This window comes from Xiphias gladius, chromosome 8 (genome assembly GCF_016859285.1).
Source record: "Xiphias gladius isolate SHS-SW01 ecotype Sanya breed wild chromosome 8, ASM1685928v1, whole genome shotgun sequence".
In the NCBI taxonomy this organism is placed as follows: Eukaryota; Metazoa; Chordata; class Actinopteri; order Istiophoriformes; family Xiphiidae; genus Xiphias; species Xiphias gladius.
In genome coordinates, this window is record NC_053407.1 from 19,698,232 (window position 1) to 19,717,616 (window position 19,385).

The window sequence follows — 19,385 nt, forward strand, 5'->3', positions numbered from 1 at the left end:
TCTAACTGGTTTTTATTTTTCTTCTTTTGCATACCAGGAGGAATCCTCCCTCCTGTTCAATATTATTATTTGTATTTTACTCAGTGTTGTTTTGTCTACATTAAAGTTTCTACAAACATCACTTTCCTAAGAGATATTTCACTTCAGGGACAGAGTTCACTTCAGCAGTGATTGATCTATTTTCATTATGCATCAGTGAGTATTTCACTTCTCACTGAAAACTGCAGTTAAGCTGAGTGAGTTTGTTGATGTAATTTTCCTCCCAGCATTTACACCATTAGTCTCATATATCGTCATACATCCCAGGCTGTAGCAGCCTATGTGATAAAGTGAAAGAAGACAGTCAGAGCAACATGAATCTTTTCGGTAAACCTCACCAGCAGACAAGTAGTTTCATTAGACTCAGACGGAGCACCGTCAGCAATAATTGGACTGACATAAGAGATGGATTATTTATGTTTAGATGAAACGATTGCAGGGGATGATTATGCCTCACGGTGTCAGCTCAGAGCGCTACGCTGAAGAAATATCCCCTGTATGAGCGGATCACTCTACGTAATGTCCCGGTGCGTATCATAGCTGGTCTGAGTCAAAGCTGGCTATCTGATTTTAACTCTACCGGGAACCTCAGCTACTGACTCCACTGTCGGAGAGTTGAGAGTTGCGGTTAGTGTACATAGCAAATGAAAGTCTAATTGTAGGAGAGCCTTCCTGTCATCCTGCAAAGACTCTTCACTGCTCTGGTCAGTGATGGGAAGAAGTATTCGTAACCTTCACCTGAGAAAAAATATGAATACCTGAGTGGAAATTTAGTCTGTCGCAAGTAAAAGTCGTAAAGTCAAACTTTTACTCGAAGATCCCCTCCAGAATCCACAAAAATGTTCAATTACCTGGCTATAAAAAATTCCTAAAAGCACATCCGCTCCTTCTCCCCAATTGAAAAATCCACAATTTAGGAACATGTAATTAAATTGTTTAATTAAATTTTGTGTATAAAATCTTAATCTACAAAGTAACTAGTAAGTACATCTGTCAGATTTATGAAGTGGAGAACAATATGTCCCTCTGAAATGTAGTGGAGTGGACGTATAGAGTTGCATTGAATGGAAATATTCAAGTAGAGATTAAGTACCTCATGACTGTAGTTGAGTAAATGTACTTTACTTTCCACCGCTGGGTTTTGCCTCAGTATTGGTCTGTGGGTGCAGGCAAACTTTAAAAAAGGGGGATGTCTTCAGTGACACATGAAACTCCAGGGGAGGAAGTGCATAGGCAACACAAGTCCCCACCTAAACTTTCATGCTGTAGCCAAGTTTCAGAGACAAAAAAAAGCTCTCCCACTGGGTCTAGCCTGGAGGAGGAAACACTAACAGAGTACGGGTGCAAGGAGCCCAAATCCTCAACACTGGAGGGTGAGGTATCTGACGGGTGAACTGGAGAGCTGCAGGGTTGCTCTCTGCAGAGTGTGGATCTGACACCAGCCTGAGGCTGGAAGCACAGATCACATTGTTCTTCGCGTCAGTTTGTCATGTATACAGTGCGTGACTGCATACATGGAACAGAGAGAAATAATGGCGGCTCAATAACGACACAAGCGCAGGTGCACGTGATTTTCCGTTCTCGCCTGTCTCCTGGGCCGAGGTAAGGACGACGTTACTGCGCCGAGTCAGCCAGGCTCTGAAGAAGCCCTGACAAGCCGCTCAGCATCAACAAGCAGCAGTCCTCTGAGAACGGGGTCTGAAACACTGCATTTCTCCCTCTCTCTGTGAAATTGCATGGACACTGCAAACAAGGCCAACGTGAGGAACGCTGTTTCTCAAAAGCATCTGTTACCTTCAGCCCAACTGACACACATTCATCGTTCCAAAACTGCACTGTTGTTTTAAATGAAAGGAAAAGTCACAGCAAGATTTGAGAGTAACGGATGAGATTCCTTCAACTGGCGGCACCTTATACTGAGCAGTGCCTTTGTGTTTTTCATAAGATATACAAACTTACATCTGACTACATCTCCTCAGATTGACTAAACGAGGGAACCTTGAAAATCTAGAGGCCATTATCTGATACTGGACAATCAACTGGCAGTTACGTCTTGGCCTCTTGTGGATCCCCATTCTTTCTTTTGCAAAGGGTCAGCTGCTCGTTGGAGCAAGCGCGAGCTGCCGCTTAGCTGGGGCTGGGTCACACTCGGCAGGCCGGTGCCACTTTCACAATCACGCTTTTGTCACCGCGAGGAGAGACAAAAGGTACTGCTCGCTTATCGGCCGTGACGTCAGCTCCTTGCACAGAGCTGCAGCTCTAAATGTCGCATATTGACCGGTGGTGGTAACATTGTCTCAGGCACAGAGTGGCATCAGTGTGAAGGGAGCTATGGGAAAGTGGACTACAGCATCAGTAGCATCAACGATATGAACTTACTGTAGTACAAATCAGCACCTGCTTTATCCAGGAAATATTGAACCTTAACTCTCGTTGTGGGTGACTGTGTTCGTTCATGTCACGGCCAGCGACTGCAGCTGAGGATCCGCATTGAAAATCAATAGCAGCCCTCAGTCCATTGCATGTGGAAATGTGCGCTTCCAGGATCTCACGTACACTTTCCTGTGGCTGTTACATCATCAGACACACTCGTGAGGTAAAAGTCATCGATAAATGTAGGGAATAAACAATAAAGTGTGTAACAAACACGTGGATCATCCTGTCAATAAGCTGCGTTTGCTTGTGTGGGACATTACAGCAGTTGGAATTCCCTCTACCAACTTTAACCAAAAAGGACATTAGTATTACTGATCCCAGACAGCATTTGGAGTTATGTTCTCAGGTTAAAGTTGTCAGTGATTGCTAAAATACTCTCTGACGGAAACAGAGGAGAGGAGGAGTGGGTTTGTGGTGCTGATGTTGGCGACTCACAAGCCGCTCTAAAACCTCCGGTCCCAACACTTCGTCCACAGCAGCTGCTCCCTCTGCTGTGGATGCCTCTCTACTGCAAGAGCTTAATATCGAGGAATTCCCCACGGTAAATGATCATCTGAGGGACCCAGCTTCCAGAGCCCGACACTACGGGAAAGGCACATCAACGAGCAAAAATCAGATTTTTCTCTATCCTTCATCCTACTGCAGTCAGTTCATCTCTCTGCAGTATCATTCACCCTAAGGTCCTTTTTTTTAACCTCACACGTGTTTATCATGCAGCATTTTAAGGACAAGAGGACATTTAAAAAAAAAACAAGGATGGCCCACCCCAGTATCAACGTCATTTGGTGCCTCTTTCAGTCATTTTTCAAAAAAATCATCAGCCCTATACGTACAGACACTAATGCAACCAAAACAAAGTTGTAGGCACACGTTTGTAAAATCAGTTTTGACCTTCTTTGTTTCTCAAGTCACACAAATCCACCTATAAATAAAGTTGCGAGAAACAGATTATATGTAAAAAGAGACTTTCCATAATAAAACTCAAGTTTTCTTAGACCCTTCCTGTCTGCTAAATGCCCACATCTTTCAAACTCCACACGGGTTTGTAACACAAACTGTTGTAAATTTTAAGTCTCGAGCCCTGAAGTATTCGTCATGGGTTAAATCGGTGGTTTCATTCTCAGTACAAGACCTCAGTACACACGACTATAACTGCACCACACAAACAATAACCAAAGAGTGCACACTTTAGAGACAGTAAACAGGGGTCTATTTTATTTTGAATGAGTCTTTTAATTAATGCATTTCAAGTACTCCAAAAATTACATCTCTTTGCACAATACAATTTGAAATTTTTTTTTTTTTTAGTAAAAATGTTCAAAGTGAACAAAAATTTCCGATACTGTATAAAACACAGTGAACATTAAAATCAGACAGTAGTATTACTTTTTAATCTTGTGTTCTTTCGGCCTACATCACCTACAACATTTCAACTCAATTTGGACATTTTCAGTGCACGTTTATCTAAAAACTTTACCAAGACTACGAAATTAAAAAGAAAGTAAATTTACAGGCATTATTCTTCTGCTCTTCTACCCAAACCATGCCACAGGATAACAAAGACAAAAATGAGAATGTAACATTAACTCGATCACACTGAATTGTTTTTACCATTGATGATGGTGGAGAAAAGTATCATAAGCAAACTCCAGTTCAACTAGCACATATAAGAACATAAATAACTTAGAGGAGAGGAAAATTTGTCACATATGAACATCTTTGAACAACTTACTCTTGAATTAGAATACAAAAAATGAAACAGATGTATCAAAATGTAATTTTCATTTTCAAATGAAATGCAAATTTTCGAAGTACTGTACAAGTTTACATGTAAGTTCTCTAGGCCGAACAGGCGTGATCCAGCCTAGGTGATGAAATTTAAAAAGAGCTCCATTTTGTACAGACGTGAGAAGTTGTAGCAACTGTCGACCTGCCTAATTCATCCGTCATGTGAAATACATTGTTGACTATGAGACACATTGTTTTTATGTCCCCCCCAGAGCACACGTGTGATTATTACGACCATCAGGACAGTGTTGTAAGATATTAGTTGACATTAGTATTGCATGCATCTCAAAATAATAATGTCAGGATAAAAAACACAGTCAGGGCAAAAAAAAAAAAAAAAAAAAAAAAAAATCCTTTTGCTGAATATATAATGCAAAATCCTGTGCTTTATTGTTTGTGCAAAACTTTTCGCCCACTTGCAAAATTCTTTCGGTGAGTAAAACGTCTACATGATAAATAATTCAAGGGATTTTGCACAATATATAATAAACAGATAAATCAAATCCTTTCATTTAGTGTTATCATTTTCCAAAATGTCCCTCATGCTTTGCTGCAGCAAGAGGAAAAAAAACAAAACAAAAAAACACCTGAGGTGAAACAATCCCACAAAAACAATCACATCTCCTTCATTTCTTCCATTTAAAGTGGCTCCAGAAATCTTCACAGGTGCCTCCTGTGATTTATAAAACCTGTGCACAAAGATCAGCTTTATAAAGTTTTATGGCACGCTGATGTAAACTCACACTGAGGCCTGCACTCATGAGCTCTTAAGGGGATTCAGTCCATGATGAGATCTGACCAGGAGAAAACTGCAGTTGAGTTTAAAAAAAAAAAAAAAAAAACCAACAACAACCAAACAAACAAAACAAACAGCTGCTTGTCTCCAGTGAAACTAGTGAACACACTGAGGAATGTGTTAGTGAAGAATGTGACAATACTGCCGCGTTACACTGCTCCTTCCACTTGTTTTAAGACTAACATTAATAGCTGTCAAAGTAAAAAGTTTTGAGTGACATACAAATATTACAGACCTTGGTCAATTAATAGTCACATTTAATAAACGTGTCTGCATGCCCACATTGAAGAGTTCTTAGATTTGCTATCTTAAAGAATAATAGAATTATTTAATCTTACAGTTTTTTTTGTACACCCACACTGGAGTCATTTTTAAATTTATTTCCACAGTCATGTAAACTAACTCTGTAACATGATACACGCTCATTTCTAAACTAAGCCACAGCAGCCTTAACTTTCCCTTGTTTTCATATCTGAACAGGTAGAATCATCATAAGCTTCATTTAGTGGTTATTCATTCTTCATTATCAAAATCAAATCAGTAAAGACAATAAAAAGGTATACCAAACTAGGTGATATTCCCTTTCTGTTCCCATGACTCTATACCTCCCCTAGCTTGTTACGCAACATGAGCAACACATGATGTTAGCATGACAATAAAAAATAAAAAAAGGTGAAGAAAGGGGGACCTTGAACAAAGAAGGCCTAAAATGTGGGATATGGTGACCTTGTCGAAAGCTAGCAATCTAAAAGTGAAAGAGATCCACCTGACTGGACGACTGTGAAGAGAACTTGTTGGCCTCAAATCCTCAACAGCAATGTCCAAGGAACTCCTCACAACCATCATTCCTTCTTTTATGTGTTAAGAGTCCTGAGAGCACTAACCAAAAAATAAAAGAAAAAATAAGTGAAGAATTACACATTTACAGTAGAAGAAATAGTTTGTTTTCACTTATGATACACTAAATATGTACAGTCACATGCAGAAGACTGTCTGCACGAGAGACCGGAGCCTGTGTCTTTTGCTGTTTGACGTGTAAATCACAAAAGTGCCGCAAATCCCCTCTGAGTGTCTCTCATTTCCGGCTTGAATGGCAAAAGAAAACCACGGAACAATTCACCAGCAGCCACGGGTGTGTCACTCAAGACGATGTTGCAATAGAACAAAAAAAAAAAAACAAAACCCAAAAAAACCCCCCCAAAAAAACCAAAAAAAACACATCACATAATGTACTAAAGCTACACATGATTCCTTAACTCCTTGGCACTCCTTAAAAAACAAAAACAAAAACCAAAAAACAAACCAAAAAAAGGTGGAAAAAGATGCTAGATCGCACTGTACTGGAAATGGCTGATGGTCGAGTCCACTCCACAAAGTGCCAATTGAGTTGCTAGATAGTGTCTTCTCTTTTCCACGTGTCTGTTTTGTCTGTAGATGGAGGATATGATGGTGACTAACAACCATGTTAGGCTTTTCTTTGGATGGAGTGACGCTTTTGTTTCCCACTGTAGGCACAAGGAAGAGCCAAGGCATTGGGGGGAGGAGGGGGGCGGGGTGCAAGGTCTCAGCGTCTCATCTGGCCCATCTGATAGTTCTCTCTGGGCTGACGGTGGTGCCTCTGGGGCTGCGCTTGCCGCTGAGGCTGCCTCTGGGGTTGCCGCTGGCCCCCGTGGCCGCCGTGGCCGCCGTGGCCCCCGTGGCCGCCGTGACCGTGCTGGTGGGAGTGTGGGTGCTGAGACTGATGCTGCACCTGGGAGCTAGCATGCTGCTGCGCTCGTCGTCTCTTCAAAGTGCCTGTCAGGAGAGAGGTTTTAGGTGAGCTTGTTAAAAGACAGGCTATAAGATCAACAGTGCACTGTGAACAAAATCTGTTTCTTTCGGTGTCATTCTACTTTTGAGAATACTCAAGATCTATTCATATATTGCATCTACAACAGACTGAGGAATTTGTGACTTGTAAAGGGTCATAGAAAAGCTATAGAAATAAATAAATCATATGACACTGAGATTTGCAGGAATTAGTGTGCGGGTATGTGGTTAACAGGCACACAGTGTGGCAATAAAAGACATCTAATTTTGATTGCAGAACTGCCTCTTAGCCTGTGCAAACACGCCAAATTCAGTTTCGTTTTAAGTAAATTTTGGGCCTAAATTAAAATAGAACACTGAATGTTTTGGGGGTTTCGGGAAAAGCTGTGACCTTTGTAATACTTCTTCACATGCTGTTTATAATTAGAAATAGAAGGATCTGCGCTTACTCCACCGCAACATTCATCATGTCTGTATGTGCACTAACAGCTTGACAAATTAAGGCAATACATCAACTACTGTAGTATTTGGTGTAAGATCATGGCCTGAGTAAGACCTGGTTAAAATATCTACATCTCTGCACAATCTGACTATTTATTGAAGTATCCATCTATTGAAGTACAGTTTAAACAGATTTCTTTTTAATATTAAATATAAAATAGTACATCACCATCCACAAAACAAAAGCGCAAATCCAAAACTTTATTCAGTGCAGTGGCGTGGCAAGTGATGCATTATATATAATATACATTAGTGTATATTAGTGTGCCCGTAATTGTACTTGTTCTAAGTTATATAATATAATATATAATAAGCCTGTTTTCCTCAGGTATGACAAAACTTTCTTCATAAACCTCTGGACTCACCTGGAAGTGGTTTGGGAGGGGGAAGTTTGGGGTTACTGCTCGGTGTGTGCACACTACAGATCTTAATGAAGCCAGCCATGAGCATGATGAGGGCAATACCCATCAACAACACTGCCCACCAATGGGCCTAGAGAAGAAAATGAAGAAAAAAACAAAACAAAAAAACAATCAGATAGAGTCACTACAAAAACACCACATAATAACTTATCATGGAATCAGAATCATGAAGTTGACACGTACCACAATCCACTCTGCAATATTCTCGTAGAGCTCTGGGTTGAAGATGGCCTTCTTTAGCCTGGCAAGTGGTCCGTCTGCATCTACCAGACGGCACTTCATGAACACGTCACAGTAGCCCTTGAAGTCGTTGCAAGGTGAGCCGGCTGGCAGTGTGGTCACTTTCTTATTGAAGAAACGAGCCAGACGCTCTGATCCGGTGCTGCTGCACGTGTTGGGGTTCACTGAAGAGATGGATCACAGACAGTCAAAACAATTCAAATGACACCAAATCTCAAGCGCATTTTATTTAAAAAAAAAAAAAAAAAAATCAGTTATCAAGGGAAAAGGGTTCATGACTCACTCTTCTCCATGCAGCACACATGGCAAAGCTCAGTCTCGTCTTTGCCATCTTGGCTGGCACAGGTGCATGCCTCAAGCCCGTACTTCTCACAGATGGAGCCGGAGCAGCCCTGCAGAGGAGGAGTGTGAGGATACGCGAGATCAGACGCCGACTGGTATGAATATGATGTTGCTATAACAACCAGTTCTCCCAGGTGTGAAGTTTTCAGCCACTCACCCCGTTGAGGCAGACTTGAGTCTCTCCATGGCAGGCGGTGAAGTTGGCCTTGGGCTCAGATGTGGGGCACTGGGCACTGACTCCATTACACATGCCCTGGTGAGCACACTCTGACTCATCTCTGCACTTGTCATTACGACCCTTGTAAGTGCACTCGGCAGTACAACAAGGTCCCTGGCTGGGACTGGTGGGGAAGAGACAAGTGTTGAGTCAGGAGTGATCACAAATGAACTGGCAGGTCTTCTTTGTGAAACATGAAAATGTTCATGCAAACAAAAACTAAAAAAATATCATCCACGTCTACCTGCAGACTTTGTGGGGCTTTAATTTGCACTTCTTGTTGTCAGCCTGGTTGGCATCATAGCAACACTGGTCCCTGCACTGATCGCTGTAGCCACAGTCACACTCCTCTCCTGGCTCCACCAGGCCATTACCACAGATGGGCTGGCCAGACTCTGTTTGGGGAAGGAAGAATTAAAACTGAGCTCGGTCCCAAAAAACTAGAAATTTTGTTTCATTCTTAGAACTCTTGCACACAGGACTAAAAGTGTATGAGAAGTCAAACATTTACTAAGAAACCCATCTCATTATAAAACCAAACCAAATATTGTTGTAAGAGAATAAGTTGCTGCAATAATAGGGAAACAAGATCAGTGTTTGTTTGTTCAAATAGAAACAGACCCTTGGGAAAAGCCAAATGCAACATTAAAACCAAACAATCACTCTCATTCATCTATTGATGGAAAAGCAGAAATATCAGGCGATACAAGTGCACCAAGACACGAATTTCTAATATTTTCCCATAAATATCAATCAAGGCTGATATACTTGGGACTGCATGTGCAGAACTGATAAGGCTTTGTAGACATGCCAATCTTATGGTTACGTAACTGAATGATCTCAAAGTTTTTATGTTGCTGTTGAAAGCTGCATTAAGCGATAAAAAAAAGAAGGAAAAAAAAACCCCATCAGAAATAGCACAATCTGCCAAATACTGTAAGTAAAAATAATACTGAACTAAAGCCAATATTGCTTTTCAAAGCCAATACTAGCTAGAGTCGGGTGCATTTTTAGTTACATGGAATAACTCCAGCAATCACTGGAGATAAAAAGAACCCCCACACTCATCAGTACGGGTATTGTAAAGTTGTGGTTTCTATTTACACGTCTAAGACAAAGCTTAGTATGGACAGGTAAATTAAAAGTCCAAACACGAACAGTAAAACGTACCAACAAAGCAGTTGCTTCTCTTCTTTTCCAGCACCTGGCTGATGTTGCGAACGCTACAGATGGAAAACTTATTGTTGTTGAGCTTGTCTCCTGATGTAGCTCTTGCATACATGATATAATTGCCCTTCTCCTTCTTGTCTTGGCTCTTGGATTCTCCAGGGGTGCACTCAGATCCAGAGTCATGCTGAGAGTGACAAAGAAAAAAAAAAGTCAGGTTAAAAGAAGAAAGGAAAAAGCGTACAAGCCCCTAATAAATTCCTTCGCACCGTGCCTAAATGTGGAACATCTAAGTAACTCACCGGGGAGCCAAAGTTGTGTCCTACTTCATGCGCAAAAGTGATATGGGAGACTTTTGGAGGTACGTGGGAGGCATAGTTCTGTACAGTGATTATACCAGTGTTGAGAGACTTCTTTTTTCCGTCTGAGTACAGCTTGCTTTTTTCACAGATGCCTCCAGAGCTCCCTGAGAAGGTAAAGCACAGGTTGGAACAAACCTTCTTCCAAACTACAGCTAAAAAACATGAAAAGTTTTGTTCATCAAGGAGGGGAAATCTGATTGTCATGACAATTATTAATTATTCTTTCTAAGAATAATCTCATATTCAACCAGGATTGGGCGATAATGTGCCTGAAACCCAGTACAAAGAATTATGTGTGTTTTATAATGGTTTAAAATCTGCATCTGTTTGTTAGGAGTTTATTCATATCTTGCTTTAAAAATAGGGCAGACTGTTTTGCAGTTGCTCATCACTGATAATACACTGACTTGTCTTTCAGTACCTGAGGGGGCTCCCACCCAGGCCAAACCCAATACTCCGTCATCAAAGTCTCTGTCAGTGAAAACATAAGCCAAGCAGTAGTCGTCATGGTTCTGCTCCGAGTTGAGCTCCAGAAACTTCTCCACGCCAATGTTGGCAAAGCGGAACGGGTTGGACCGGTCCCTCTCATCACTGGTGGTGTTTATCTGTGAAGGGGGATGAGGACAAGTTCAGAGGCAAGGCAGTGACCAAATATAAAATGTAAGCTTAAAATCCATTTATCAGTAAGAGACGTACCCTGATCCTTTTCACCATGAAGCTGATGTTTCGAATGCCCATGAAGTCTGTGCCCTGATAGATGGCATCAATGGCCTTGACATGACTGGAGATCTGAAACAGAGAGGTGACACACAACATTAGATGAAGAAGCTTTAGCTGTGAGGGTCTAAACATTGTTTTAACAGACTGTTGACTAGATCCACATCTCTCTGCCAGATTCAGTCCGTAATGTGTGCAAATATACCATAACGGAACACCAAATGTACAGGATACGTGTAAAGAGATAAACAAATAAATGAATTGGTGGTTTCACTGTATTCTGTGCAGAGTCAGTGGTTTAACTAATGTTAGACTAATTAACAAAACAGCATCCAAGATTAGACAAATTTAACTGTTTCATATTGTATTTGTGGAGCAATATTGTCACTTTTTTGGTAGAATTTTAAAGGAATAGTTTGACATTTCGATAAATACGATCATTGGCTTTCTTGCCGTGAGATAGATGAGGAAAACCAGACATTACTCCATACAACCCTAGTTTAGAGTGAATTTCTGTTGTTTGATGTTGCTCCAAGTGTTATGACTTACCCCTTGCATTGAATAAGAGATTATTGTTTATGAGTAGTTATTAATAATTAGTATATTATTATTATGATACAAATTAGCCTTTACACTTCCTCCATACTTACTGTGTAAATCTAATTTAACAGTGCTGCTTTAGCATGAGTCAAGTCAATGACACTGACTGTGTATTACCTGAGCAATGACAGCCTCTCTGGTCTTGTAGTACTTGTAGAAGAGATGGTCAGTCTGAATGAAAAGCTGGCACGTGTTTTTCTCAGCCTGGGCCATCCTCTTCTTCCTCAGTAGTACGGGGTCATTGGAGCCCGCATCAGTGTGGAGCTCCTGGTGTGAGCAGCAAAGGAGATGCAGAATAGGATATAGACAGTTAAATAAAACATATATCTACCATTTTCAACCAAACAGTGGCTAAATAAATAATGTTTGATATTTTTAGACTGTAGGTTTTCAGCAGCAGTATGCTCTGAGGAACATGCACTTCTTATGTCACATACGGGGATATGGTGGGAAAGAAAGGAAGGAATAATAAGAACAAAAGCACACTAAATAATCCAAATAAAGGAATGATCTGGTTTTGGGGAAATTTATTTTTTATAAACTAAAACAGACAACTGGTAGGTGAATATCTCATGTTGTGTGCAGTTTTAAGCAGCTCCAGTTTTTGTCTCATGTATTACCATTACAGTCATGGAGCTGAGCATGTGATTGTAAAAATAAATACCTGGTGACCTTATAAAAATACTTTTTTCCATCTGCCAAAAAAAAAAAAAAAAAAGAAAAAAAAAAAAAAAGAAAATACATACACCCATATATAAAAAAAAATATATATATTTTTTTTTTTTTTTACAAAAAGAGCCATTGCTCTTTTTGTAAAACACAAGCAAAATATTAACAAGTTATTTTATTTTGTTTGGAAATATAATGGAAAGAAACAACAGTGTATGTCAATAAAGATAATAATAGCATTTTTATTTTTGGGTCATGTGGTACAAACTGAACAAGGACATATGCTATTTCTCGCTAACATCCGTGTTTGTATTGGAGAAGGAGACACAACTTGAGAAAGGGGGTTACTCTTTTTTGGTTGGAAGACACTTTGAGGATTCTGGAAATACCTTCAGAACAGTGGTAATTGTTTTTAAATGGCCTTCCAGGTTTTTCCAAGATTGCTGCGTAGTTATTTCAAGAAAATTGCATGCTTAGTTCTGTGACTTGAATGTAATGATAATAAAGTACACGGGAGGCACAAGCCTGGGCTAGTTTTATGGGATACTGGACAGTGTGATTAACCTAGCTTTCCTCAATTCATGAGGGACTATGAGATTAGTAACAGCTCCTCTCAAATGACAAGAAATGCAATGTGAAACTTCTTTTAGGATGACTGGCTGATATAACTAAACTATAATTTATAGTATGTAATTACACATTTTACAGAGAAATTACATTACGCCAAATGCACTTTTTGGAAAAAATAATTCCAAACATAATACTACTATGACACTGTCACTGCTACTATACATGTATTGTATTGTATTTATGTGTGTAAGTGTTTGGTGAGAAAAAAATTGGGCTAACGAATGTCAACTCTGACTGTGCTGGTTTCACTGTGTCATGGGTTAACTATTGTTTGACAAGTTAGCAAGTATCTAAGATAAATTAAACAGGTCTAATATTGTATGCTGAGGAGTAGAAATGTAAGTTATTTCATAGAGTTGGAACATAAAACATTTCCAAGGGAATACTACTTTTATGGACATTCGCCATTTGTTGTCTATTTCCAGGCTCTAAGTTTAAAATTCCAATCAGGAAAACAGGCATTACTGCGTACAACCCTACTTTAGAATGTAGTATAAAACTTTCAGCAAAGAACAACTTTTTCTTTTTTCATTGAGATAAGCTACCAATTTATCAATCTAGACACCCATTAATTAGGCTGAGATAAGCTATTCTCACCAGTCAATATAACTTCAAACTGCACAGAGAGACTTAAAAGGCCTCTATGGGTATCTTTGACCCTGACTAAGTAGGAAAAATGCAAAATTTCCTGAAAAATCTCTTTCCTTAACTCTGTGAGGGTTTACTGTGGTGTGTGATGAAGTTCACCTTGGGTGGCTCCTCTACAGCAGAGGCTTGGTACTTCTTCATCCTTTCAAACACAGAGCTATCAGCACAGCCTCCCTCTGGGCCGTACTTGTGCGGGTAGTCTGAGTGAGAGAGGCAGACACAACACTGTTAGGATTATGGGAGACAATGTTAGCTACTTAACCCCCTGAGTCATTCTATTTCTGGCACTATTCATGATCAGCTAATGGATGTACTTACACGCCACTTGAGCCTAGCTTTGCTGTGTGAGCTGTTACTTTCCTGTCTCTCTCATTAGCGATTCTTCTCACAATTCTGTTTAATTTGCCCCTCAGCCACATACTATATGTACACAGACGATTTTAAATTACGGGTCGCCAGTGTAGTGAAGTGTGCTTGGTGCTCACTATCAGTACCAACATTTTAAAGACTGCTGAAATGAGCCAGTAGCCCAAGAGAAAGATCGTGTTACTCGGCTAATGAGCACCCCAGGTATCGCTGCTCCCTGGGGGGCGATCACACCAGTCTGCCTCCATCAGCGCAAATGCCCTAACCTTGCACTTTGCAGATAACACATTTACATAAGAATGAATCCAATTACAAACATTCAGTGGTTACAATAAAATACGCTCTCAAAGTATTTGTGTTACTGAAGTTGCTGGGTACTTACGAATGTCGTCTTCGTGGTAGATGACAGAGTGGAAGGGCACATCTTTGCCCTCCAAGTATCTCTCAGCAGGCTCCACGTAGTAGGTGCCGTGGTAGCTCTGAATGAAGCCCTCAAACTTACCATCCACAATGGAGCCATGAGTCAGGGTCCCTTTCTCACCTGGGAATCCAAATTACGGAAGTATAGGTGTGTCAGAAGATTCACACAAGATCAGGTATTCATATTTCAGTAAACATGATAATCAACAAAATGCTTAGGGTTGCATTACTGCTTTCATTATTAAGGAATACATTAAAACAAGTGGATTGAAATTAGAAGTACAGTCTCACCGTAGATTTCCCCAGTGTAGATATGAGAGGTATCATATGGCATCTCTTCTCCTGAAACATCTACCTTTAAACCTTGGGCAAACAAGGTGGTATCCCTCTTCATTCGTAAATTAAAATGCCTGAAATCAAAGACATAAAACTATATAACATCTGAAAACTGTGTTTTCTATATTGCGAGAAATCTGTTTCCGTGATGTCCCAAAACTGTCTCCTGATTTTTTTCATGTCACAGAGTATGAGTCTACAGATTTGGGTGTGGATCTGAATTTGGCTTCTCTTTGGGAGGTACGCAATATTCCCCCAGCCTTTGAGAAGAATGAAAATGCAAATGAAAGGGGAAAAGGTTGAAAGCAAGAGTACGGCTTGGCAGAGAGAAAACATCTAAGCTGTTTCCTGCTGCAGAAGGGAAACTGCAGTCTTTAATTGTTTGTTCACTTTTAAGAGAGGGAGGAGAAAATTAGGACATCTTGAAACATTCTAGCTTTTTGTTGATCTAACATAGGGCTGTTGTTACAGTAAACCTTGGGTTTCATGTAACAACTACACAGTGCTCTGACTGTATGTAAGTTACTGTTCTGTAGGTCAGTGCACAGCAGCTAACATAACAGCAAGAAAACTGAGGGCTTTGTAGAATTTAGATCTGAGAAATATGGTCAAACTTGACACAAATCTTGCCCTGTATATGTATAGCATCCACTGAAAAACTGTTTGTTTTTTTTATTTTATTTATGAATTAGTATCAGGGGGAAAATGTAAGGTACACAAAGACCAGAAAGCAGGAAAATATCAGCTATTTCAGATATATTTAGACATTTTGTTAAAATCAGGAAAAGAGAAGGTGGCTGGTGCTGCAAATTAAATGTAAGCATTGGAATTGTGTCTCTAGGTTTGTCATGAAGTCAAAAGGAAAAGAAGAACACATATTCCTGCTTTTCAAAGCAAAAGACATCTTCCTTCCATGCACTTGTTTGCGAGGCTCTTATCGTTTTCTTCCTTATTAAGCACCATCAGAGTTTGGGAACAGCAGGCCCTGCTACAGGCAGGATGATAAACAGCTTTTGCCAAGCTCCCAGCCAGATGGTCTTGACTATGTCATGGAGAGTGTAGACACTTTCCATCAAGCGACACCAACCCCTCAAAATGCTGGATAAGGAACCATGACCAGGACTGTATGTATCCATCCATCCATTCTCTATACCTTGAGGGGGCTCCCACCCAGGTATCAAGTGTATGGAAACACCCTGGAAACACCCGATCTATCAAAGGGGTAATTAACATACAGACAAACACATTCACAGTTTCTACTTCACCTGACATGCATGTATTTAGAATGTGGCAGGAAATCAGAACAAGCCCAAACTGGGAATGCAACTAACAATTATTTTCATTATCAGTTAATTTCCTGATTAATCTTCTAATCAATTAACTGTTTGTTCTATAAAATGTCAGAAAATAGCAAAAAAAAAACCCAAAAAAAAACCAAAACAAAAAAAAACTTGAATACCAAAGTATGCGTCTACAGATATCTTATTTTGTCCAACCAACAGTCCCGAACACAAAAATTAGCAGTTTACCATCACATAAGACAAAGAAAAGCAGCAAATCCTCACAACTGAGAAGCCTGATCTAGGGGATATCTGATATTACTGCTTGAAAAAAAAATGGCTTGAATGATTAATAGATTATCAAAATAGTTGCCAGGTCTTTTCCCGTCAATCGACCAATCGATTTATTGTTTCAGCTCTAAGGAAAAAACTACTATAGAAACTATATAGAAAAGACTGAGATTTAATATCCATCGTCACCACAGAGTCAAGTGATGCCCCTGACCAGGTCTACGATTTCATACAACAGGATTAATGTAAACAACTTTCAATCACTCCACAAATCTGTGCTACAGCTGACCTCCACCTCTAATCATAAACAACGTGGACAATTGGGATGAGCTTTGCAAATACAGAAACAGGTAAATAAGGAGCTAGATTAGGAGACATAAAAACAGACAGCGCTGCAGACAGAATTTCCCTCAAGGTTAATATTTGGAAGAACTGACAAACCTTCCATGGGCATGAAAATCTAAATGAAGGAACTTGTCTTCATGAGAGAGTGCCCTCTTGGCCCTCTGATGCTTGCTGTGCACAAGCTCTGTGTCGTAGGACAGGCCTTCATAGTGACGGATGTACTTGTTCAGGGGATTTCTGTAGTGTCCTGTTTGAAAAGAACAGAGGATCTCCTGTTACAAACAAAACACAAGGGAAATTCAAGCCGAATGAAATTTTGTGAAATACATACCCTTACAGAATCTACAAAAATGACAACAAAGTCATCCCAGGTATATGGATGAAAATATTTCTAGGTTTTTCCTCTATTTATTCTAGGGTTTATGTGTATGCACTGTACAAAATCAAAAATAATAAGTGTATATACAAGTGCCTTGGAGCTCATTACACAGAAATTAAAGCATAATATAAAATGTAAAATGAAAATATATAAAAGACAAATTGTCAATGATCAAATGTTTTGGATAAAGCACTAACATCCAAGTCCTTAAATCTGTAACAGCCTTGGAAGCACTGGCTATTCTTGACAGATTGGCTGTTAACTTGAAACACTTGTTTTGTATGATAGGTAATATAGTTAAAGCATTAGATACTTTAATTTGAATTTTGAAGTGATATTGAAGTATAACAGCTATGTTTTAGAGTAAATAACTAAGACATGGTACATGTAAGGATAACTTAAGTGCCCAAAAAATGGATGATCAGGTGGAATTAACATGATGGAAACTGACAGGAAACCAGCATGGTCTGTGCTTTAAAAATCCAGCTAAATCTATTTAAGTCAAATGGATGCCAGTTTTGGAGCTGTTTAAAACAACAGCCCCCAGCGTCACAGCATAATTATTTCACCGCCAGAGGAGTGGGTGGTGGGCTCGAAGGAAAAAGATTTTCGAGCACCTCCATCCTTTTCACCAACTCCTTCATGCTGAAAAGCATTCTGACAAACTCCATCTAAAGAAAACATAGTAAATTTTGTTCAAGCCATTTGAGCCCTTCTGAAAGTTACTTTCCACTTATATCTTTGGCCCATAACATATAAACCAAAATAAAGTATTTTCAGTAAATATAGTATATGTAATTAGTACTCTCTGACAGGTAATTATGCCTGACTAGTGAACCATAAATTATAGGATTCAGTGTAACTATGTAAAAAAGATGTGTAAGTAGACCAGGCTTCAGCTACTTTCCAAGTCATGTGCATTATGAAATATTAATGTGTTAACATTAAATTTTTCATTGAGGTGACTATGAGAAGTGAAAGCCATGACTATTCTGAAATACCTTTATTCCTCAAGGTCTACAACAAATAAGTCAATAAACAGTGAGTAAACCTAAGGATTCCTGATTCCTACATTTCCGTGATCGATCAAAACCATCAGAGATACTCAAAAACCTACACGAACCAGCATATTTATAAAATAGCGTGGTGAAGCACAATCACATACATCTTTTGATGTTCATTTTACCGAACGAAATTGGCCAAATATGTGAAACAACCCTAACTGTTACTTTAGACAGTTTGACAAGGGATCCAATTTGAAGTGAAAAATGTATCGATTGCGAATGGTGAATATGGACACTGCAAGTGACTGAGTAAATAAAAGAGTAAATAAAAGTAATATATAGCTATTTTCATTTCACCGTACTAGATTTAAAACCACAATAGTACATAGTAATTGTATGAAGCCATAGATACAAGTCAGTAGAGCATTTAGCAGGGACTTAGTTTTGCGTCCAAAAAAATAACATAAAGGGATTATTTTCAAAATATCTAATCCAAAGTTATTGCGGCTAACTGTACATTAAATTGGAGAACAGTAAGAAAGGCTTAACACACAGCACTGTCCAAAGGGAAAACATAAAGTAAAACTAAGACAGCAACCATTAAAACTCGTGTCATGTAAATGGTTAACGCTGGCCTGTTTCAGGTAACATAATGTCAGTTGCTAAACTTAGTATTTTGACAAAATTGTTAACGCTAGCGACTTAAGCGTTAGCTAGCACAAAGCTAATAGTCCGTTAACCCAGTCGGAATCTCCATCTTCTCATAACAATGGCTGTCGGCGCTATCCGCACGGTAACAACAAAACCGGACCAAACCCGACAATAAAAACCGTGACAACACACAGAAACAACTCAGCAATATCGCTTTATTTCAATCAACTGCATGAATCGGTGTCAGCTTCTGCGCTATGTATCATTTGCGAGCTAGAAGTAAAATGGCAAAAAGGGTGCAGTCCTCTTCACAACAAGCAGGCCCCGCTGATCCCTCCTGTTAGCTAACGGGTTACCAGCCTTTCTGCTCCTCTCAGCCACCGCTTCATGGATTCAACACAGCGCGTAAGGTTTTCCCTGAAAAGGCCTCACTCACCTTGGGTGTAGTTTAGTAAGTACACGAAGAGGAAAACTTTAAGAAGAAGCATATCTGATAAATCCATTGTTAGAGCATTGATGCCGTTTTCACTTTATTGTCCTACTTAGATAGGCGCAGACGCCCTGTGTGTTTATTGCAGCTTCCTCTCATCGCCTCCTCTCTCCTGCGCCCTGACGTCAGACGCAGCGCAGTTTGGCATCCCTTCCCCCAATGGCGTCCATGATCCCGGCCTGCAAACGTTACAGCGCTGACTGCGCCTGGGTGTAATGTAATGTATGCGATGTATGCATCTTTTTCCTCCACTACAGACACGTTCAAAATTTGGAAAATAATATCAAAGCTATCTTTTAATATTACAGTGTTTACATTATTACATCCCAGCAGGTCTTACATTTTAACGGTCGTGCAATGTAAATAAGTACATTTACTCAAGTACTGTACTTATTAAAATTTTCAGGTACTTTTAATTTACTTGAGTATTTTTAATTTAT

General features: G+C 39.7%; 1 protein-coding gene across 1 annotated transcript; it reads right to left on the reverse strand.

Moving 5' to 3' along the window:
• Nucleotides 1-6,281: 6,281 nt before the first annotated feature.
• On the reverse strand, nucleotides 6,282-19,118 carry LOC120793207 (disintegrin and metalloproteinase domain-containing protein 10-like). Its single transcript, XM_040133043.1, has 16 exons — nucleotides 18,892-19,118; nucleotides 16,518-16,668; nucleotides 14,461-14,579; nucleotides 14,132-14,290; nucleotides 13,483-13,583; nucleotides 11,554-11,703; nucleotides 10,816-10,908; nucleotides 10,541-10,724; nucleotides 10,060-10,223; nucleotides 9,761-9,944; nucleotides 8,835-8,985; nucleotides 8,531-8,714; nucleotides 8,315-8,423; nucleotides 7,975-8,195; nucleotides 7,735-7,861; nucleotides 6,282-6,853 (listed from the first exon to the last, which is right to left on the reverse strand). The coding sequence occupies exons 1-16, from the start codon at nucleotides 18,956-18,958 to the stop codon at nucleotides 6,624-6,626; spliced, it is 2,394 nt and encodes a 797-aa protein (XP_039988977.1). The 5' UTR covers nucleotides 18,959-19,118; the 3' UTR covers nucleotides 6,282-6,623.
• Nucleotides 19,119-19,385: the final 267 nt, after the last annotated feature.